This window comes from Apteryx rowi, unplaced genomic scaffold (genome assembly GCF_003343035.1).
Source record: "Apteryx rowi isolate R43461 unplaced genomic scaffold, aptRow1 scaffold_269, whole genome shotgun sequence".
Classification (NCBI taxonomy): domain Eukaryota; kingdom Metazoa; phylum Chordata; class Aves; order Apterygiformes; family Apterygidae; genus Apteryx; species Apteryx rowi.
In genome coordinates, this window is record NW_020449074.1 from 560,815 (window position 1) to 584,005 (window position 23,191).

Consider the following 23,191-nt stretch of genomic DNA (forward strand, 5'->3'; position numbering starts at 1 on the left):
GAGGAAAAGCAACAGAAGTTCACCTTTATTAGAAAACAGGATTTGTAATGAAATTCATAACTCTCCTGAAGATAACTCAGGTAACACAAGCCTTTGTTATTACACAGGAGCTACCAGGGAACACAGCTGCTTAAGAATAAAGGTTGGTAAGAGAAACTAAAGGCCCCTGGCTTCCAGTGTAAGCTTGGTGAGGAATCCCCAAGTTATAAAAGGAACCTGTAGATTTGTGATAGAGAAAATTAGTGAACTCCTCATAGCAAAGGGTCACCAACTTCACCCGAAGTACAGAAAGATGTTTCCTTCAGGACACTGCTTTTCTTTCCCCTCATACTTCTAATGACATTCTCATAACACATTAAAGAATTAACTGCTGGAAGAGTCATGTTAAACATCAAAATATTTTTACTTGTTTTAAAAATAAAAGCAAACCAAAGTTATTTTACAAGCCACCTTTTGTCCAAAACTTTGACAGAAGTTATTCACAATTAAAATATTTTACAAAAATATATTTATAACTTAAAAATATATATATATCAAAGGCCACAGGGAACAAATCTGCAAGAGTTAAATTCTAGTCCCAAAAGATTTGGAGAAAATACAAGTAAGTGTACATCAGAACTGGTGATGAACTACAGTTTCTGTAATAAAGCATCCTTTTTATTCTATGGTATAATATTTTTTACAAATATACAAAGTTATAAAACATTAAAATCTCATTTGGGTATGATGAAATAGGATGTRGCAAATCTTACTGGGAAGCAAAAGGAAGACCCTCCTAGAATGTCAGTTACAGAACTGAAGTTGTTCTTGGCTTCTCATAATCAAGAGGTTTCCAGTCTGTTGGAAGTCTGATAAAACATGATGTGTGGTAACTCCAGGTCTGTGCCCAAAAGTCCGGTCTGCACCACTCAAGTACAAAACTCTATCCGATACATGCTGGACGTGATCTTCACTACAGCACATTAGGTCTTCCCCAGACATTCTCCTGTGCAGTTTCTTGCCTCAGAATTCATCCGTTAAATTCCTTATTTGCACACTGGGTGAAGCACAAATGCTAAATCACTGGTCTTTGGTTCCCCCRGTTTATGTATTGGGGTCAAAACCCCTGTATCATCATCAGTTCTTTTTCCACTAAAGATAGCTTGATGATGACCCTACCAAAACTACCGAAATCTCTGTGGACCACAAGTTAGAACTCAATGACTGCTGAGACAGAAAGTGGTATTTAGCAATATTTTGGAAATACCTTCTGAAGTTGTCTACTCAGAGCAATGATCAACTTCACAGACACTCCATCTTTCCTGTAATCCTTCCAAAAAGGATAAAGCAATAAAGCGTTTTCATACATTTCAGAGGGCCTTAAACACCACTTTACTTTGACAACTGTAATTTTTAAAGACTCCTTAACTCAGGAGTAAGATAGCAGCTGAAGACAAACCTGGTAAAAAGTGCTGCAGTATTTAACAATAAACCAGTGAGGTCAACCGATTACCACTACATCTTTGAGTGGGCAGGGTCCACTAATTAAATTTAATATTAAAACTATTTTAGTATGAATATCAGGCTTGTTTCAGCAATATAAATGTTGTTTCAAAAAATTCTATTTTCCAATCATGGATTTAAGGTGCTCAAGTTTGTACTCTTCAATAAAGTCTTTGACTATATGCAGAGCATTGACTTTCACCAACAGAAGAACAACATCTTTTGTTTCATCCCTGTAACAAAAAGAAGTTGGTATATTAACACATTTTTGCATCTGGCTTCCAAGTACATTTCACATTTTTCAATTTAAAAAAAAAAAAAAAAGAAGAGTCAGGTATCTTTCCTTGGTCGCTTGTCAGGTGACCTTGGCTACACTAAGTAACACTATCCAAAGCCTGGAGCCTCAAATTATCAGGTTAAACAAGAACAGCACAAGTTTTTCACTCTTGTACATTATGAATTGCATCTTTTGTTTTAAGAGACTAAAATTAATCTAACCAGAGTATTCAGTATTTTGATAACTACACTATTTGTTAATGTCTATTCTTGATTTGAAAAAGTTAAAATGCAAACAGAGAAATGTGTCCTTGATAGTTCTTACAACATTTGGAAACATTTGTAATTCTTGTCTATCACTAGTATTCTGACAGTAGTGTCATGTAGGACTTCACATTCTCTGCATTTTGGTATCCGAAAATCCTGCACTTAATGCTTGTCTAAGTCTTGCCTTAACATAAAACAAACACACACAGATGGAAATTGTGTATACATTACAAAAGTTTGTTCATATAATCTTGCCATAAATACGTATATATGTGATAAGAGCACCCTTTAAAGTGTAAAATTTATGAGACATAATGAATATAAGAAATATTTAGTAATAATAACACAAAGCATATGAAAAAATGCTGAGTCCCAAGAATGTCACAGCTGTTACCTGCRGTTATTCTTGTGCAGTGTGTGGGCACATTGCAACAAATGCTGGCTGAAGTTCCTCAGCTGGGGGAGAGTTGATCCACTTTCAAGATCTTGGAACCATCTTTCTGGGAGGCATGCCACCACCTTTGCAACCAAAGCATATTTGGAAGAGTAAAAAATAAGTATATAAGCAACTAAATAAATAGAAACACACAACTAAGTCACATCACTTTACTTGACAGGGACTTTTCCTTTTAGTGGATTCAATTATTAGTAGTACTGTGGGGATTTTTTTTGTTTTTAAACTAAGCCAAAAGCCTTTACAAGTAGTTACTCTTAAGAACTTGTGCTTATGGACTAATGCTTATTCCAAAATACTTTTATGCATCAAGGTCATAGAAAAATTTTTAAAATGCTGAATGATTATATTCCATTTTCAGTCTAGACCCTCCTTCATGAAAAAGCCTTCAGTAAAACACCTCTTCCAATGTACATATAATCTTTTACCTTATTACACTTTTCTATGTTATCCGGCCCCGGTGGTGTGTTTAAGAGGTTCAGAAGAAGATAACGATTCAGCAACTTGCTCAGTCCTAAATCACAGACTGTATCTTCTTGTACAATTCCATCCCAAAGAAGAATATTGGAGAGCAGCTGCATTAATGAAGAAACAGACTCTGCATACTTGGTGGCTAGAGGCATGCTAAAACACAGGACTAAAAGGTTTTTTGGGGTTTTTTTTTTTTGGTTTTTGGGTTTTTTTTTTAAAGATAGTATGAAGTCCATCCAATTCAGTTACACAAATTAAACAGGATTCACTCTCCCCAGACTTACTGTAACCTGAAAGCAGTTTATTGCTGTCAGGTAGCTGCTAATAAGCTTCATATAGAAAATAATTTTATCAAGCATAATTATTGATTTTACATGTGAATATGAACTGTACACTCATATGTGTATTTAACTTCCTGAGATAGGGAAGAGCATTTTACCCTTTAATAGATTACTAAAGCTAAGGCCCAAATACACAAAAAGACTACGCTTTATTCTTTTCACAGAAGTGCTGGCAGTCAAACCAGAAAGCAGGAAAAACAGAGTATTAAGACAACCCCCTACAAGGAACGGGGAGCAGTAACAAGTGAGATCCAATTCCAAGAGAACCCTTGAAAGAGTCCAAGAGAAAAGAATAAAAAGCTAGTATATCTGGTCAGGATGAAACTACATGCAGTCCCTTATAACGTGAGCGAGGCAAGCAGCCATGGCCCACAGCAGCACAAAAAGGGGTTTTTTTTGTGCATGTGTGTGTTTGATCTCAGTATTATTAGTAACCCTTTTTTTTTCCCCCCCTGTTGCCTATGTCACTATAAATCTTTATAATTGTTGTCATTTTTGAGCCTTATGTAAGGAACTTGACTATTTCTGCCCTTAACTCAGAAGAGATTAATTTCAAAGTGACTGGTAACCTCAAGGTGTTTTGCCCCCACAGTCACAGCATGTCATCTTTGCAGTCACCAGTCAAAAAGTACTCACAAAGCCCAGCACCTTTACACATTTCTCTGGAGTATTTGATAGTACACTTCCATTTAACTGCATGAGCTAATAGCACAAATCAAAGAAAAAGGAGCGTTTCCACTAGGCAACATTAAAGTACACAGCATAGCAACAAGAAGTACATTTGAGCTCTGAGGCTACCTGCTACATCTATACAAGGCAAGTTAAGCAATACCGGGGCACGAACGCTACAATCCACCATCTGCATTTTTACATTAGAATAGTTCCTGATTCACTTCTGGCTCAGGCCAACCAGTACTCTCCCAAACAACTCCTGAGCGTGGTTTAGAGGCCATTCCTAGTGAGCAGCCTGAAGACCACTACCTGTTTTGAAAGATGGTGTTTAATAGTACGAATGTGGGCTGCACCTTGGCAGTGGGTCTCAGTGCCAGAGAATAGTCCCAAGCACAACTGACTTACTAGTATAGATAGTAAGTATGTCCCAAGCATTTAACATAGCTGAGGGCAGTACTACTCGGCCTGGGGAGACTGAATTCGCACCTCCAGAAAAAGCGATGAGACAACCAGTCAACAGATACACTGGGCAAGAACATCTTCACTGTTCCCCACTGTCACCCCTTTGAAGGAGGCCACGATGGCAAGGAAGACGGACATCACAGGCCAAAAGGCCAACTTCAATTTGCAGGGGAAAGACCTCCAGGAACACGCATGCATTTGACACCATAGATTTTTATTAGGCAAAAAGCGTACACAATCCTAGAAAGCGGGACCAGAATCCCAGGTCTACCCTGTCGTCTGTGCTGGGTGCCCTAGCCACTAAGCGTTAAGCTCCCTCTTGCCTGCTCTTCCTCTGGCCACAACAAATTCCTACACAGCAGCTCACTCCAGCAGCAAAGGTGGCAAGTCCTTTGCCAAACAGTCCCCAACATATGCAACTTCTCAGGCTTTTTCATGGAATGGAAGCTCAAGGCTATGCAGGACTAGGCATCCTGGAAGGCAGGGGATTTTAAGGTTTTTTTGTTTGTTTTTTAATGTATCTAAACACCATCTTTAGATGAGAATCCAAACCTGTTCCTAGAGGAAACAAATTTAAGTGGAAATTGAATCAAATACTCCCACCTCAGCACCCTAAAACTATGCTAATGTGATTATATGAACATGCAATGGCTATAATCTACATTAAGAACAGCATTTGCACAAGTACACATGTATTGGGGAAACAGAACCTTTTAGCAGAGCAATTAAAAATATGAAGACATAAAAGCCACCAGGTCTGCCTGGCCCACTCAAGAAAGGGAAAAAAATAAACTAAGCAGGAACAGATCATCATATCAGAGACACTTGCAGAAGATATATATTTCAGTTCACCCAACTGGTACATACGTAAAATGTTCATCCACAGTTCATTCTTAAATCATCACATGTAAGTTGTACAGAACACAACCCTCACTGGGAAAAATGGTTATCCATCCTAATAAAAATGTATTATCTCCCAGGAATAAGGCTTGCCTGAAAATTTATTTCCTGACTGACTGAAGAATATTATTTTTTAAGTAAAACGATCATCAAAGAAAAACTGGGTGTATCATCTTTACCTTAACAGCTGACCAAAACCGTCTTTCTTGGAATTTTGAACATGGTGACAATTTGTCTTCCACAGCACTGGTCACAGAAAGAAGAAGAAAGGCAAAATAAGTTTTTATTGCATTTTTAAGAGAAGCAAGCCAAACAACTGATCTCTTAGATGCTAATGAATGTTAGTTTGGGGTTTTTTTCAGCACTGACAAGCACAATCAGAATTAAGGTCTAGGGAAACAGCTGTGAATTTGAACCCATTGTAATACAATTACTATAAAATAAGCTCCAATAAAATTAACAATTGGAAACACTTGTGTCTACATTTCATGGATTCAGATCAAAACAGCATTGCTTAGAATCAAACATGCCGCATCAGCTTTAGCAAAGCTTCTCTTCCAGCCATATCTTAACCCCAAGTCTCTCGGATTCCCACTAATTCCTCATCTCTGAAATAGTGCCTACTAATAAGCATCAACAATATAAACCCTATTTTAGGGGGAAGAGGAATCAAGAGGAAAAAGCAAACCATCTAAACTACCACAGGCCCTTATATCTAAGTTACTATAACAAAACAGGACTGTGGACTTCCTTTACTGGAAAGCACTTAGTTACATGAGCAAAAAAGCACTAAGTCAGTGGGGTTATTCCTGTTAGAACAAGTTCATAAACATGAGTAAGACTGCATAACCTTACCTGTAATAAAACAGTAGAAGGCATGTCCATTCCATTACCTGTTAAACAATGTCTACAGTATTTCATCTATAAATAAGTCCATGTGGGGGAGAGGGGTACAGGAAAAAAAAAGAAAACAAACAAAACACAGCTGCAGAATCAGCTTACCTTTTAGGATACAGAGGAATAAAGACATCTTCCTCTACAGACTTCTTCATTCTTAGCACAAGTACATTTATCAAATCCTATTAAGGAAAAAGTTATTAACGTCTCCTCACAAGAAAAAAAGATTTCAGCTTTTGTTTATAACAAGTTCAGACAGCTATTTAGCCCACCTTTAGAAATGCAATATACTAGTTCGAGACATGTACAGTGGCCTCTTGTATATAACACACAGATCATGATTACATTAAAAAACAGCTGTGGACAAGTCTCAACTCTAGTTATCTGTAGGGATAACCTGGAGAGGTTTTTTAAGATGAAGTTACTTCCCTAAACAAGGCCTTTTAATGCATGTTATTTTGCAAGGCAACAGCAAAGTCATACATAGACAAACGATAAGTTACACATACAGGATCATCATAAAAAGCTGTAAAATTCTATGTAAAAAGTTTCACCATAGCTAGGATAGTATGGCACTGTTTTTAACTGCCTTAGTGTTTGCACTTTCCTAGCAGCCCTTGAGTATTTTGATGCATTTTGGGTTTTTTATTTGTTTGAAGTTCTGTTTTACCTTACTTCCTGCACAAACAATATCATGGCTAATGCCAGCAGTGCCACCTGACTTCTCAAACCTTGGCTTCAAAGCAGCACTCCCACTGGAAGGCATAAACATTTCTTTTCATTTCAGGGGCCCAAAAATCCACTCAACTCAACCACTTTTCGCTAGAGAAACTCTAGATTTATATCAGAATAAAACCACAATCAGGCTGGGAGAGTGCATCACACTGACTTAATTGTACGAAAGTAATTATTACTTCAGTAATCTTTTAGTACTCTAATCTTTTTCCTAGCTAATTAATACTATCCTTTTGTTTTTTTAAAAGTAATAAATTTTTCTTTATAGAAGAAATTTTAAGGAAGAATTGTTGTTTTTACTGTTCTGGAACTAATTTATAAATATAAGCTAAAATTGCTGGCCACTGGGGCATTACTAGCATTTAAAGCTCAAGTTTTGAAAGATACTTAAATAGAAATCTAAAAACACTAACAATTATTTTTGTGGAGGAGCAAGAGTAGGTCTTGATCAGATTCTTAACAGGTAGAGGAGCTAATTTCTGCCCCAAGATAGTCCCATCTCTCATCACCTTCAATAAGGATTATCTGAGAGCTAAAATTTGTTGAATTTTCCTTGCTATAAAATGACAAAACAAACAAGTAATCAGAACTAACAACTTCAGGACAATGTTCTAAACATGCATAGCAGCACACACAAAAAGCACACGCAGTGCACAAAGTCCGTCCTTCCTTCCCTCCCCTGCTTCTCCAGTACCACAGTGACTTTTACCTCTTTTGCTTGACTGCGCTCATTTTTGAAGGGAACTTGCTTTTCAAAGATGCTATGGCAAAGCTGCACAAGATTCTTCGTCTGTGAAGTAGATAAGGGATCCCACACATTCTTTATAAACCCTGAAAAAAAAAAAAAAGAGAGGAATTTATTGTGATCATGATACACAAATGGTTATCTGCTCTAGTTTCAAGGCATTACCATGCAACAGAAGCAAACATTTGAAAAGGTAATCTTCCCGCTTACAATAGTCTTATCACGCATCTACCTTAGCCTCACTCTGTAGAAGTGGGTAATCACTACATGCTAAACACCATTTCAAATTATAACTACCATTACTTGATGATTATCACTTTTTTTTTTCTTTTCTTTCTTTTTTTTTTTTTTTGTTTTTTTAAAAGGTGTGACTGCCTATCTGCAATGAACATTTTCAAGACCGCCTTAACATACCTGTAATTTTTGGAAGAATTGTTTTTTCAATCACTCTAGGCAAGACTGTCTTATCAAGATCATCATCCCTTTTTGATTCAGACGCGTTTTTGGCATCACTGAATTCTTCTATAGCTCTGAACCAGGGCATCTCTTCCAACTCTGTGAAATTCTGCTGAAAGATCATTCCTATTAGTTGATCAGGACTGATAGAAAAGCTCCATGCAAAAACACGTCCCGTGGTATCACAGACATTCTCACTTAAAGGTGTAACACGATCACTGAACAGGCCAAAAGAGCAAATCAGGAAAACTAGAACTAAAATTAGGACTTTAGAGCTGGGGTTGTCAAAGTGACTTCAAAGAACTCCCTTCTTGCAAGCGGGTGTTGCAGAAGGGGCTTAGAGACACAAATGCCAGAAAAAACAGGTTCATGAAGATGGTAAGGGCCATAACCACAACAGGCTTTACTGACTACTGCCTACAGCTTCAGCGTAGTACTCAAAAGTGTAGGGGTCAACAACGCCACACACGCACAATTTTTGAATAAAAAGATGTATGCTGATGTACCTACCTCAAGAGGATTCCAACTTATTAACTCAACTCTGATTAGCGGATTTAAAAGCTTTGGCAGGCATAAACTGATGTAAGCATCACAGTAGGAATCAGGAAACTTCTCTTTCCACTCCTGGAATTTCAACAGGATTTTCCTGATGTCACAAAAATCTACACGAACATCTTCAAAGATTTTCCTACTATCCTCTAAAATATCATCTGTGGATAACATTCATTGGGAAGAAAAGGAAACAATCACAGCATTTACTGATGTATAAGGTGAAGAGTTTATGTATCTATAGGTCACAAGAAATATCTATACGATAATCACAGTTGTCATTTATCTTGTACATGTCTAACACAAAAAGGGATTCTAAAACAGACTCCCTGGAGAACTTTATTTCAGAGAGGAAAAAGAAGATATTGGCACACGACCACAAAAAAGCAAGTTTCTTCATGAACTATTTCACAGATTTATATGACCACCATCTTTCAAGCTTTATACCACGGACTGCTATAATTTCAGACTTGAAAATCCTTCTGTTGTTTTCTATAGAAAAGGTATTTTAGAATCATATTTAAAGTACTGGTTATGCCTTTCCCCCTCCTACTGAAGATAATTAAAAGAACATCCTTTAATTCACTCTATCTTCAGAAAATAAATTGACTATACAAAACACATCAAGTGTTTTACAAGAGACATCTGCATCAAGTAATGCCAGACCCACTCTGGCATAATCTAACAGAGCTTATTTCAGGTTGAACCAGGTATAAGCAATGCCCCCAGAGCAAAATCATACTGAAAGAAATCTACAGCCATACATCTATAGCCTCCCTCCAAGTCATTAATGAGAATTGTTTGGATGCACTTCCTTTCTACAGTGTGTAACTAATATACAAATCAAATGCAGTATTTCTTCACCTTTTCTAAAATAATTAAAAAACCACAGAAAGATAGAGGTTTCGTTCTACACATTATATCAAGACTGTCACCAACCTTTGCTCTTCTGGAACTCCATCATCTCTGTCGGAGGAAGCTCATCATCACTAGACATACCTTCATGGTGATCAACTTCTCCTGAACACACTCTCGCTTGCTGTCTGCAAGTCCTGTATTTTGTAATGAACTCAGATTAGTTATTCTTCCCTACGTATGTATGCAGGAGAAAGATTATTGAAAAATAATCTATTTGAAAAAAATTGGATAAATGACAGGAAACCAATCTAAAGTGCAATTATCTGAGTTATGCGTACATATACACCTAATGGTGTAGTAATTACCTTCGATGTTCACACATTTTCAGAAGCTGTGTCTTTTCATCATCTTCCAATCCACCATTAGTTGGTTCATCATTGCTACCTATCAGGAGACAGAAATGCACACAAAAAACAACAAAAAATAACAATGAAAATCACTGATTCTTGTTCATTTTCCTTCTATTGTTCATCATTTGGAAAACTGTCAAAGAGAAAAATAAAACCTCATGATCAAAGCTGTAAGAGTATCCAGTGTAAAGCACAGTAAATACTGTTATATTGCATCATAGTCAGATGTGGCTCTCTCCTTACAACAGTTGGTAAGAGGTCCGAGCCTGATGACGTTCCAATACTCACCGCTTCCCCATATTGGCTGGAAATGGAAATTACTACCTTACATAATAGGTTCCTCGCAGAGTGAACGGCAAGCATAAGGACTTCCTTTAGTTTTTAAGTCAAAAATGAAACTATTTAACAAATGTGAACCAAACCCCAAAGTTACTCTAACAGCGTAATGGATGGTAAATTCCTGATTCACATTATATCAGTCACAGTATTTATATTTCAGGACTAGTCAGCTCCCCACTGTTACCGAGACAGTTGGGTAACTGTCTCCTGTTACCCCAGTGGTTGCTGTGATTGTGTGACCTAAATTACTCCTAGCCTGATTATTCAGTCCAACAGAGAAACAAAAAGCAAGAAACATTTTCTTGTTAGGGCCATGCATTTGTATCAGTATCGGCTGGCTCATGCATGCTCAACATACAAAAATGTGTGTTCTGCTACTGAAGTATTATAGCATAAGAAAAAAATGGCATTTCCACTATATTAAATATAATAAGGAAGCCAAATAACCAGGTAATTAAAAGCTCTGTTAATCACATAAGCAAAGCCTCATTTGCTATGAACTTAAAGTCATTTTAGAGGCAACTACTTACACGAACCACTACTCTCTTCTTCACTTAACACCTGCTGTCAGTCTACTACACCATTAAAAAAAAAAAATCATACATACTGCCAGTTTTCTTTATTCAGCAGTTCATCCTGTATAGTCAGGAGCCTAAATCCACAGGTAATTATTGGAAACCAGTGTATTTGGCCACCATCTTTTAGCTGCAGCTCCAAGCACGTTGCTATTACTTGGCTCTTAGTTTGTCTGCACAGTTAAAAGGGTTTTTGACGTTTTGTTTCAAGGTTTTTTTTAGTTTAGGGTTTTTTTGTTTTGTTTTTAAAACAGCAGCTACTAAAGATTCACAATGCATACAAACAATACATCAATGTGGAAGGGAAACATGAGATAAAAAGACTAATTACTCTTCCTACAGTGATCAAAAAGACCATTTTATTTGGGGTAAAATCCTTGCACAAAGGGTACCTGGCTGAATGGCAGAGCTCAGAGGGTTGTGATCAGTGGCACAAAGCCTAGTTGGAGGCCCATAGCTAGCGGTGTCCCCCAGGGGTCAGTACTGGGTCCAGTCTTATTCAACTTCTTCATCAATGACCTGGATGAAGGCACAGAGTGCACCCTCAGCAAGTTTGCTGACGATACAAAACTGGGAGGAGTGGCTGATACCCCAGAGGGCTGTGCTGCCATTCAGAGAGACTTGGACAGGCTGGAGAGGTGGGCGGAGAGGAACCTCATGAAGTTCAACAAAGGCAAGTGCAGGGTCCTGCACCTAGGGAGGAATAACCCCATGCACCAGTACAGGTTGGGGACTGACTGTCTGGAGAGCAGCTCTGCAGAGAAGGACCTGGGGGTCCTGGTGGACACCAAGTTAAGCATGAGGCAGCAATGTGCCCTTGTGGCCAAGAAGGCCAAGGGTATCCTGGGGTGCATCAGGAAGAGTGTTGCCAGCAGGTCGAGGGAGGTGATTCTCCCCCTCTACTCAGCCCTGGGGAGGCCACATCTGGAGTACTGCGTCCAGTTCTGGGCTCCCCAGTACAAGAGAGTCAAGGAGCTACTGCAGAGAGTCCAGCATAGGGCCACAAAGATGATTAAAGGACTGGAGCATCTCTCATATGAGGAAAGGCTGAGGGAGCTGGGCCTGTTTAGCCTGGAGAAGAGAAGGCTGAGGGGGGATCTTATCAATGTATACAAATATCTTAAGGGAGGATGGGGCCAGACTCTTCTCAGTGGTGCCCAGTGACAGGATGAGAGGCAACGGGCACAAACTGGAACACAGGAAGTTCCATCTGGGCATGAGAAGAAGCTTTGTTCCAGTGCTCAGTCACCCTCACACTAAATAATTGCCCAGAGAGGTTGTGGAGTCTCCATCCTTGGAGATATTCAAAAGTCATCTGGATAGGATCCTGGGCAACATGCTCTAGGTGACCCTGCTTGAGCAGGGGGGTTGGACTAGATGATCTCCAGAGGATCCCTTCCAACTTCATGTGTACAAGTATCTGAAGGGAGGGTGTCGAGAGGATGGGACCAGACTCTTTTCAGTGGTGCCCAGCGACAGGACGCGAGGCAATGGGCACAAACTGAAACACAGACACTTCCATCTTAACATGAGAAAAAACTTTTTCACTGTGAGGGTGACAGAGCACTGGAACAGGTTGCCCCGAGAGGTGGTGGAGTCTCCTTCTCTGGAGATATTCAAAACCCGCCTGGACGCAATCCTGTGCAATGTGCTCTAGGTGACCCTGCTTGAGCAGGGGGGTTGGACTAGATGATCTCCAGAGGTCCCTTCCAACCTCAGTGATTCTGTGATTCTGTGATTCAACCATTCTGTGTTATTCTGTGTGAAAGAGGTTTCTTTCTTCATGTCCCTCCCTTTATAGAAGTGTCACCTCCCATCTTGAAATCTACATTTCATGCATACACACAGCCTTAAAGACATTCTCATGTCAAAGTGATACTGTCAGGTGAACGAACTCCTTTTTCATACGTTCACAAGCACGGCTGAATCCCCAGTAGCAAGCTTTTGCCAATTTAGGATCTACTAGGAAACTGACTCCATCTTTTTTTTTTAAAAAATACTGACAGGCAGTTGTCGAGTTGAATAATTCAAAACTGACTGAAGTATTTGGTCACATTATATTCACCATTATACCACAGAAAAGAATATAAGGGGGCTCACTGAGGCAACATAATTTCAACTCAGATATAGATGAACATGCCTACTGACATGGGAAGGGGAGAGACCAAAGTTACAGATGAAATACTTCATCCAAAAAGGTAACCATGTATTTCTGTTCAAAGAGTGAACGTTTCAATAAGAAAATAACTTTAAACTTCATACGAACTTGACAGGTGCTGAATATAAGCAGATTCATTTCTCAGCTCATCTTGCCTTCGTTTCAGTAGCGTTCTGGCTCGTTGCTGAAGAAGTACATGTATAGCCAACTCTAGCTCATTAATGTATGCCAGCTGAAATACAACAAACAGTAATCAAGTTTTCAACTAATTAAAATCAAAAAGAAAACAACAAAAAACAGTTTCCAAGGGATTTCCATATAGCAGTGAAATTACAAGCAAAATATTATCAGAGACTGAAAAATAAGTTCCTGCTCAATGAGTTTTTCAGGCTGTTGTGCATAACTGAAGAATACAAGCCAATTGCTAAGTGCTTATCATGGGACTACCACAACATTTCATACAAAAGCATTCAACAGGTCACTACTGGTGCACTTAGTTTGCCTTCAGTTTGCCTCTCAAAATTCAAAAAGCTGAAATAAGAGCCATTAGTCATTAAAGGGAACATATTCATTAACATTTATTCTCTTTAAGGTTACAAAAAAAGACTCAAATTATGCAATGCAATAAATTGCATTTGATAACATAGAGAGCATAACAGGAGTTTACTTCCACCAAGGCCACACTTTAGGCAGCTCCTCCCCTTCTCCCAATCTTCCTTCTTCCTTTTAAATACAAGGTTTGCAACCCAAAGCAGTTCAGGAAATGGACACAGGAAATAATGTAGATGCATCCTCACACAGCTCTGCTAACTCAGTCCCAACTTGATCCTACCAGGAAACCCTTATTATTTCTCTTATATAATACTGAGTAAAGACATTTGAGATCCTCAAAGTGAATTTAACCCCCTCTGCCCTCTAACTACAGCACAATTTGGTTATTACACCTGCAGAAAACTCCATCCAGCAGAAACTGGGTAGGACCATAGCTCAAGTCAGTATACCTATCCTACCTAGTTTGATCACTTTAGGCTGGGTGAGACTTGGTTTGTTTTCCCTGCATTTTGTTTCCCATTACATTAAAACTTCTGACAGAACTGAGTTTTAACTGGGAGGTGTCCCTTTAACTTTGTTTCCAAACAAAAAACCCTGCTCTTTCATTGACAAAATACACCTTTATGATCTAGAATATATATATTTTTAGTACAGATGCGCATGCACACACCTTTTCATTCAAACAATTTATCAAGTTTTCTACGTATGTTTTCATGGCCCGATAGAATCTGTAATTCAGAGATGCATTTGAAGACTTCTCTAACTCCTGGAGAGACATCTTTGAACTTTCAATGTCCTCCATATATTTTTCGTACTCCCTCTGGTGGGCACGGTGCACATCCTGCAATGATGTTATCCTAAAAGACAAAAACCCAGACAAATAAAGCTTCTGCCAAATTAGCAGTTAATGAAACCCAAAGCATTTTTCTGAGCAAAACCATGGCTGAAATCTTTGCCTTTGCTAATAATAGCACTTGTATTTATACTGCCAAGAGTTGAAATACTTAACCATGCCAACATTTTCAGAAGTATGGGGTGTGGAAAAGCATCATGCTTTGGAGACTCAAATGTCTTATGTGGCATTAGCTTTGAAAGAAAAACTGAYATTTTACCCAGGTTCCTCAGTACACCATGCTTTTAATGAGAAGGAAAAAAAAACATGGAAAAAAAGAAAAGCAGTTGCCAAATTGCAATACACATTAAATGGAGTCTACACAACATAATCTGGGTAAAACTACAACTCATGTATTATCCATATTAATTTAAGTAGCATGAATAGCAGCACCTATAAGCACTCATTATGCACTCACTTCTAAACACAAGCCAACTGAGGACTCCTGTTCCAAGTAGGTGATAAAACCAAGGAACCTATGTCTACAGCTGTCATTAACTGTTAGGTAAGTAGCACAAAAATGCCTACATATATTACAACTATGCCTTTTTTTCCCCCCTTACATTTTCCAAGTGACTGCATGATTTGATGAAGCCTTTAACAGAACCAAGAAGCATAGCACAACTTATTTCATTTTCCTTAAGTAGAGAACAGTTTTCAATGAAAATAGTTCAACTAAGACATTCTTCAACATGACACCCTGGCAAAAACTTCTCTGCCATACCAGAAGTCAAAAAATTATTTCACCAAGTTAAACACATCTATAGAGTTTACTATTGTCAAGCAGGTTCCCCCTCCCCTTCTTACTACTTTCCAAATAGGTATCCTACTCTTGATAGTATTAACAGTCTTACTCTCATCTTTCACATTTGTTTCTATATATAAATTCCTAATTCATTTAACTCATTCCTTTTAGGTGATGATGGCTAAAAACTCAGAGTTCCACAAAAATATCTAGGCCAGTTTAGTTGCAATCTTTTTAAACAAGCAGGTCAGTGATGTTTTGTACAAAGCAAAGCATACACAGAGMGCGCTCAATGGAAGCCCACTGCAGGTATTTATGTTTCAGCTGTATAATGTTACATGTCTAAACTTATCTCAACAGCTGCTTCTCAGTGCGCTGAGAGATGACAGGGGACAGCTTACCTTGGGATGCCTGACCCCAGCTGTCCTTCTCACACACCCCCTTGGAGGTTCCCACCTCCACTACAGGACACTTCAGCTGCCCACAGAGCAGTAAAAAAAAAAGAATCACAGCTTGGCACACTAAAGAAAAAAATCAAAGCAGGTTCCAGTTTGCCTAAACAGGCTGCAGTGAATCCACTGCTGCTTTAGGAAATACTCAGCTATTTTTGCAGCTGGTATAAGAACCATCAGAAGAGGGCTAGGATTACCAACTGCAAGACAGAACTCCTTCAGCTGTCCTGGTTAGAGTTTTGCTTGCTTGACAAACATAACATTGTGCCTACACTCTTGTTGCAACACTAGCAAGCGTAGAAAGCTGCTGCCATTTAAATGAAAATACAGTCTACTGGGCTAGATGACAGAACACAAGTACTCCAAATGCTCCTTAAACAAAGCTACATAAGAGATTTTTCATACAAGCACCATTAATGTGTCACTGACAGGTAAAGCTAAAACTTGTATTACTCTATAATACTGTAGTACTGGACATCATAGCAAGCATATTAAACATGAAATAACCCTAAGATTCTCCAATACTCAGGGAAAAGAGTAAGACTTAATGACATATTATTTCTCACTGTCACAAAATATAAACTTGGACAACTCAAAAATTAGGTTCATATGTGCAGTATTTACCTTTCAGTCAGTCGCTTCTTTACAATTTCCAAGTTCACAGGTGGCAGAGAAACAGAGAGATCAAACTTTGCTTTTGTTGGTTGAGATTTATGCAGAGAAGCATCATCATAGATATCCTACAAGAATCATAACTGTTAATTTTTTAATAGATAAGTTTTCCTTCTGCAGCTATACATATCAAAAAGACACATCATCTGAATATATAAGGCATATATTAAAATTCATATTTCAATGATCAAATTAAATATTTTCTATACAACACAAAAGCAAAAAAGCCTGAATATCATCTGTATAAATGTATATACTGCATATACATATAAACAGCACAAAATACTCCATAATTTAGGTTACACTTAACTTGCCCTCTTCTTGGTCTGAAAACTTTCATAGCTAGCAGTGACACATAACGCTTCTAAATTGATAACTGAGACCTTGCTAGTATTGTTTACATTCTAAATAAAATCTTAAGCTATAGCCAAGTAGTAGTAACAATAGTAGTAGCAGTAATCATATTTTCCTCAGATTTTGCTTTTTCAAAACTATTTTATGACATTTATGATAAATTAGCAAAATGCTTACTATGAGGAAACAAAATACTAAATATTAATAGACCATAATTTTTTTTTTTTACAGTATATATGAATGCCACCTTCTAGCAAAACCAGTGGCCAATTTAATTCTGATTACCCAGTTTAACTACAACTATAACTAAAAAAGGATTTCAACCAATTTTAGCTTAGAAATCCAAAAAACATTCCACAATCTAGAACAGTATCAGTTTGTAAATTAAAATCTGGCCAAAATATACTCAACTGAACTAATCCAGTCCATGAATAACAAGGTCTGCTACTAAAAAAATATAATTTCCTGAGCAGGAGAAATTAAAGGTTTTCCAGAAACAAGTGCAACATGAGGATCTGAGGCTAGCTGAAAATCCAATCATACTGGATTTTAAGTTCAGCAGCAAGAAGCTGCAACCTTCTCCCAGTCGTCTAACTATTCCCATTTAACAGGCTGCAATTTCTTCAATGACCCATTACACTGCAAAGAACTGGTTACTCAGATTTTCCTAGTTTGATCCAGAGTAGGTGATTCAAGCCAGAAACAAAACTTTCAACTCATTAGAAAAAAACAGAATTCATTTTTGCCATATGCCAGAAGAAATATGACAGAATCCTGCAGAACTCTATGAAAAGTGCCCTCAGAGACTATCACCCAGAGATTTAGCATAATAAAATCAGTTTTGCTTTGCAACATGTTAGTGTGTGTGGTATTTGAATATTTTTACTCTCAAGATCCCTCGCATGGCAGTAAAAATCAGGTACAGAGCTTTATTCTCTACTTTCTTCAGAAAGCCTTCCATTACATGTGGGTAGCCACCTTTGAGGTGGACAACAATACCTCTCCTCTGAACAGCTAGAGAAAGATTACCAATTTTCAGTATCACCTTCCTTTTTTTTAATCTCCTCTTCAGTCAAGAATCAGCACATCATTTCTTTAAAACCTCTCCAATGAGAGGGCAGGAGAAGATAGGATAGTACTCCAGAACAAGCTCTCTTGCCTAGGGGCAAAAAGCAATTTGCAATGGTTAGGAAAGATCACCTGAGAGAGTTTGACAGCTTTCTTTATTTGCTGCTCTTCCCACTTAATTTGTGTTTCATCTTCACTTGATTCATCATCCTCGGACACTGGAAAGTTAAAACAGTCATTATTACATGTAATTGCATCTTGTTTCCCCCTCCATACTCTCCTCCCTCAAAATCAACAATGGTTCCCACAATCATTACTGGGAAGCACTTAAGTGCACAGAAAAAAAGCAGTTGAAAAAACTGCAGATGAGAGATTCCCAAACTGAAAGGCAAGAAACACACCAGGAAATGGCTTTTGGAATTCCTAAAATTGACACCAATATTAAGTTTCCCAACATACTGTTTCTCAGACAACTACTGCAGTAGTTAGGTACTCTAGGTACTGCAGTACCAAGAAATAAATTTTTATGCTTCCACTAAAAACACTTCACTTTATTTCTCAAAGCAAAGCTGTATATAATCCATATAAATAAAAGTACAGTTGAACTGTAATACTGGTGCGCAGTGACATTATGTATGGCAAATCCTTGAGTGCTTTAAAGTGCAAACTCTAATATAGATACAAAAATATCTTACTAATATTAATTAGAACTGCTGAATGAGCTCATAGCTACACAAACCTTATAACCATTATCAAAATAGAGAACTAGTCTACAAATTGAACAAACTGCTGCTTCATAAATTCAACTAGCTAGAAGAAAAAAGCAACAGAACTTGTGCTTTGCATGCAATAGGCTTACTCAGTTTTTTTTTATTAATATTTTTAAGAACATCAAGAACAACATTTTTAAGAACCTCAATGAAGGGAGAGCACTGAGAAGACTGGACATGAAGTAGTAGGAGACAGCATTTAGAAAACTTACTGAAGTGGGACACTGTCTTACATCACAGCAACTTTACACACATTAAATGTTATCCTCCCTACAAGACAGGCTACTTGCTGTAGACAACACCACCAAAAAGTCATGTGAAAAAGATTTCTCAAATCACTCAACACCCCAACATGAGTGAGACCTAAACCATGTCCAAATTGGACATAAACTTTGAGCGCCTTCTACCAAGACCCCCGAGGAGCAAAACCTTATGTTGTACTCTTTATTGGCAGCTTGCACGTTCAAGGCATCARTAAAACAAAGCCACAACCACTGGCAGAAATGGCACCAACTCACCCATGTGTTCAGTCATTCTCTGCCTAAGAGTTCTTGCTTTAGGAGTAAAATTGAGATTCCGCATATCAGTGTCATCTTCACTCTCTAAATCACTGCTTCCTCTTCTCTGAGAGACCCGATGATTGTTTAAAACATCCAAAGGAAGATAATCGGCTTGTGTCCTGGCTAAGTGACGTTTCCTCCGAGCAGCCTCAATGCAAGCTGCACTGGGGATATCGCCTAAATCAAAGAAGAAAATCTAAGCAAAAGACTAAGCAACACTCAGGCATTGCTCCTAACGACAACAATTCACCATAACTCAAAAGCTCATTGCATAATTCTGAGCATGGAGCACCCAAGATATTTTTCTATGAAATGCAAAATAACTTTACCATCTTGAACATAAGGAGAAGCAAAAATATCCTTAAAAAGTGACTCTCAGCCTAAAATCAAAAACCAGATTTTTTTTAAGAAAGAAATTGCCATTAGCTTATCCTTCTCTTTTCCATCTCCTCAAAAGAGGAGGGTTACGGATCATAGAGTTTACAAAGAAATCCAGATGAAGATAAATTTCCAAATCACACAACATAAATGAGATTATAATTTAATCTCAAGTGAGTTGTGCATTGTTAAACAGGGATTTTTACTGCCTCTTTTCCAAACTCATTGTTCCAAATTTACSATCTTTTTCAGTCTCTGAAATTAACACTGAATTATAATAGGCACAGGCAACCAAAAAYGTACATTAATTGCCAAAGAAAAACTTAAATGTGCATATTGTAAGCAGTACCATTTCTTCACTTTAGCAGTCAAGGTCTCAAGATCATAGTAAGAAAAATGAAAACATGCTACTGATTTTGGACAAGTTACAGCATGTCCAGTATTGAAAAGGAAAGTTTGCTACATCTATAATGAATATTATGTTTATTATGATAATTTGTTTGCATATGTAGCATTTACATCCTTCACTATTTATAAAATCTTATTTAAACAGTTGCAGAGAACCTCTGCTTTTAATGCCTTCATTTCTCTTTAAACCAGTTTTATTGCTGAGCCTTCTCTAGCAGAGGCATTCTCTACCATGTTCTTTCCCTTAAGTACAGTGCTTGGTTTTACTTCCTTTTATGCAGTTATTCAAAATCACATGTACAGTGCAGAATATCATGTTTGATAGTTAAGAAAATATTCTAAAYATTATGTGAAGGGGATTCACCTCCTCTAAATTTAGCCAGTTATGCATCTAGTCCTAGCCAGTAACCTTAACTACTACAATCAATGCAAAAAGATGCTGGGGGATTCAACTTATCCTTAYAGGAACATCAAAACACATGCAAGGAAATGCCCCTTTGGAGTGAAACCGTCACTCTTCTTTCAGAAGAGAAGCAGCCTTGACCCAGCACAAACCAGGTGCCTACCTCTTWCATGATTAAAGTTGAGTGAGTTTCATGTCATCTATCTTGTCATGTATTTCAAATGAAAAAGGTCGTACAACTACTTTTTAAAAGAAAATCCCAGAAACAAACCTGCTGATAAATCCTTCCTTCTCTGTGGAGGGCTGGATTCAGTTTCTGAGTCTGAGCTGTTGTAGTCCTCACTAAGTGAAGAATAAGTGTCATCTTCTTCCTCCTCTTCATGAGGAACTTTAGTGTTGTCAGTTCTAGGCACCGACTGACAGATTTCTGTATCAAGGGAAAAAGACTCATGATTTCAGTGTCAGCTACCAGAACTGATGCATCAGAGCTGGTTATTAGTAACTACCTAGACCATGATACAAAGACTAGTTGCTTATCTACCTCTGCCAGTCCTAATCAAAACACACTAAATCTTCCCACATTCTGAGCTGGTTATTTACAAGTCAGATCTCCCCTGGAATCTGCATTAGATCTGAACTAGTATGATCTTCTGAGAGACAGGGCACATTCACCCTGAGCACGTTTACATGCACAGAAGCAATTATACAAGCTACCAGATGACAATTGATTAATGCTCCGATAGCTCACAGCATGTTTGGTTCATCTCTTGACTTTATGAATTGTATTTAGAAGGGATTTTTAAAAAAAGTCTTCTTTTTAAGGATCATGTCATAAAGCATTAACAAGCAGAGAGTCTTCTTTGAATCATGAAGTTTTATGAACTTATTTCCAATTACCTTAAAAATCTTTAAAAAAAATTAAAACTTCTCTTCATCTGTTACTACACCATCAGTAAATCACCAGATTAGTAAATAGAACATGCTGCCTATTAAAACAGAGTATGACTTATACTTTTATAGGAAGTTACTGGGAGAAAAAAAAAATACACACACATATATATCATCTCATCCAATCACAATYTCTATAGAAATTATTTCTTATCTCAAGCTAATTTATTTTTTATCTTGCAGTAACATTAGGACTTATCTGTGAATTAACAAGGTGTCAATAGGGTAAATACAGCAGAAAACTTTTTAAACACACTTCTGAAACACACAAACCTCAAAATATCCCACTAGAAAGTGTACTATAGTTCAATTAGAATACTGACTGAACTATTACAGCTATGGATTGTTTTCAGTTAAAACATGTAAATACTGTAATAGCAAACAGTTTAACAACAGGAAGTTAAGGATTTATATTAAATTCCATTCCAAATTTATTTTAAATTACTATATGCATTTTCTCTTCAAGGGGTTCAATTAACAAATAAGATACATCTAACAGCAGTAGTTGTATATCACTCTCACTTAATGATTTCAAAATATAATTTTCATATAACCAATTGAGAAAATTCCTTTCACCTGAAGTACTTACTTTCACTTTCCTCGACTTCTCTCTGTGGGGATGGTAAGCTTTCCTTCTTTTGGATTTTAAAAGTTACTTCATTGAAGGATGGCTTTTTAATTTTAAAGAGTTCTTCATCACCTATCCAGATAAAATAATTCAGATTAACATATTCATAAAGCAAAGCCACAACTCTCAAAATTTTAATTTTCTGTTCTGTATGTATATGAATTTTTACATAACCTCCACGTACACACTTCACTTATGTTTTTTGAAGCTCTGACTGCACTAAATCTAACTAGCTCTAGGGTTTTATTACTCATGATCCACCATTTCCGAATTTAAAGTTATGCAGCTCTGCCTCCTCAACACAGCAACACTACAATGCTAAACATAGTTTTTCTTTGCAGTTTGTGCCAAACATAAAAACAACTTCCATAAACTGCCCAAATATGCTTTGTGTCATCAGCTATATAAGTAGCAGCCCAGAGAGCTCAGTTAAACATTCATGCCTTCGTTATTCAAGCCTGCTCATCATTAACTACACTAGCCACGAAATCATATGCTGTGTTTTCCCTAGTCACAGTTTTTTCCTGCTCAAAGTCTGCTCTAAGCATCTTTCAAACGCGTCTCGGCCAAAAACACAGGAAGAGTCCTCGTCTCCAGAGTACTTTCGTAGGCGTTTCTTTAAAAAACCCTCACAACTGCCCCATCCGGAACATATTATTCCTACTTCTATCCACAGAGAAAGAGGCGCGACGACGACTTTCGCCAGACCGCCAGTGAGCGCAGCCCCGAGCGACCGGCTCGGAGCCCCGTGTGGCAGGAGGTCGCCCTCCCGCGTGCGGGCACCGCAGGGGTTCGCGCCCTCCTCGCCGCCGTGAGGGCACAGGCTCCGGCCCCGGGGCCAGGCGGGTCGCCAGGGGGAGAGGGCCGCCGACCCCTTACCTTCCCGCTCCTCCTCGCCGCCGAAGCTCAGCAACGCCTTCCCGCCGCGCGCCGGCCCGGTCCCGGCCCCGGCGAGGCGCGGCCCTCGGCCCCCGGGGCTGCCCGCCGGCTCCTGCGGGGGCGACAGGCCCTCCGCCGCGGGGGCCGCGGCGGCGCTGCCGGGCTCCTCCTCAGACTCCGCTTCCTGCTCGGAGTCGCGGCCAGGGGCAGRAGGCGGCGGGGCGGCGGCCGGCGGCTCCTCCTCGCTGCTGCTGCTGGACGCCGCGCGCCTCCGGGCGCGGAAGTTCCGCGGGGGGCGCCGGAACATGGCGCCGGTAACGGCCGCCAACAGCCGCGCCGCCCTCCACGCGCCGCCCTCCACGCGCCGCCTCCTTACAGCGCATGCGCAGCGCGCCCCGCGCACAGCCTCCGCCCTGCGCAAAACCCGCCCCAAGG

The 23,191-nt window shown here is 38.8% G+C and overlaps 1 protein-coding gene across 3 annotated transcripts; it reads right to left on the bottom strand.

Moving 5' to 3' along the window:
• Nucleotides 1–384: 384 nt before the first annotated feature.
• GCFC2 (GC-rich sequence DNA-binding factor 2) lies at nucleotides 385–23,116 on the bottom strand. 3 transcript variants are annotated; one of them, XM_026068118.1, is made up of 18 exons: nucleotides 22,757–23,116; nucleotides 21,839–21,949; nucleotides 20,573–20,728; nucleotides 19,071–19,289; nucleotides 17,915–18,000; nucleotides 16,313–16,428; nucleotides 14,270–14,456; nucleotides 13,156–13,279; nucleotides 9,931–10,009; nucleotides 9,647–9,759; nucleotides 8,669–8,868; nucleotides 8,117–8,267; nucleotides 7,667–7,788; nucleotides 6,328–6,404; nucleotides 5,505–5,571; nucleotides 2,908–3,054; nucleotides 2,420–2,544; nucleotides 385–1,715 (listed from the first exon to the last, which is right to left on the bottom strand). In XM_026068118.1, the coding sequence occupies exons 1-18, from the start codon at nucleotides 23,061–23,063 to the stop codon at nucleotides 1,601–1,603; spliced, it is 2,502 nt and encodes an 833-aa protein (XP_025923903.1). In that variant the 5' UTR covers nucleotides 23,064–23,116; the 3' UTR covers nucleotides 385–1,600. The 3 variants fall into 3 exon arrangements, with proteins under 3 accessions (XP_025923903.1, XP_025923902.1, XP_025923904.1); XM_026068117.1 differs by having other exon boundaries at nucleotides 8,117–8,270; XM_026068119.1 differs by lacking the exons at nucleotides 385–1,715; nucleotides 2,420–2,544; nucleotides 2,908–3,054; nucleotides 5,505–5,571 and adding an exon at nucleotides 5,598–6,218 and having other exon boundaries at nucleotides 8,117–8,270.
• Between the last annotated feature and the right edge of the window lie 75 nt (nucleotides 23,117–23,191).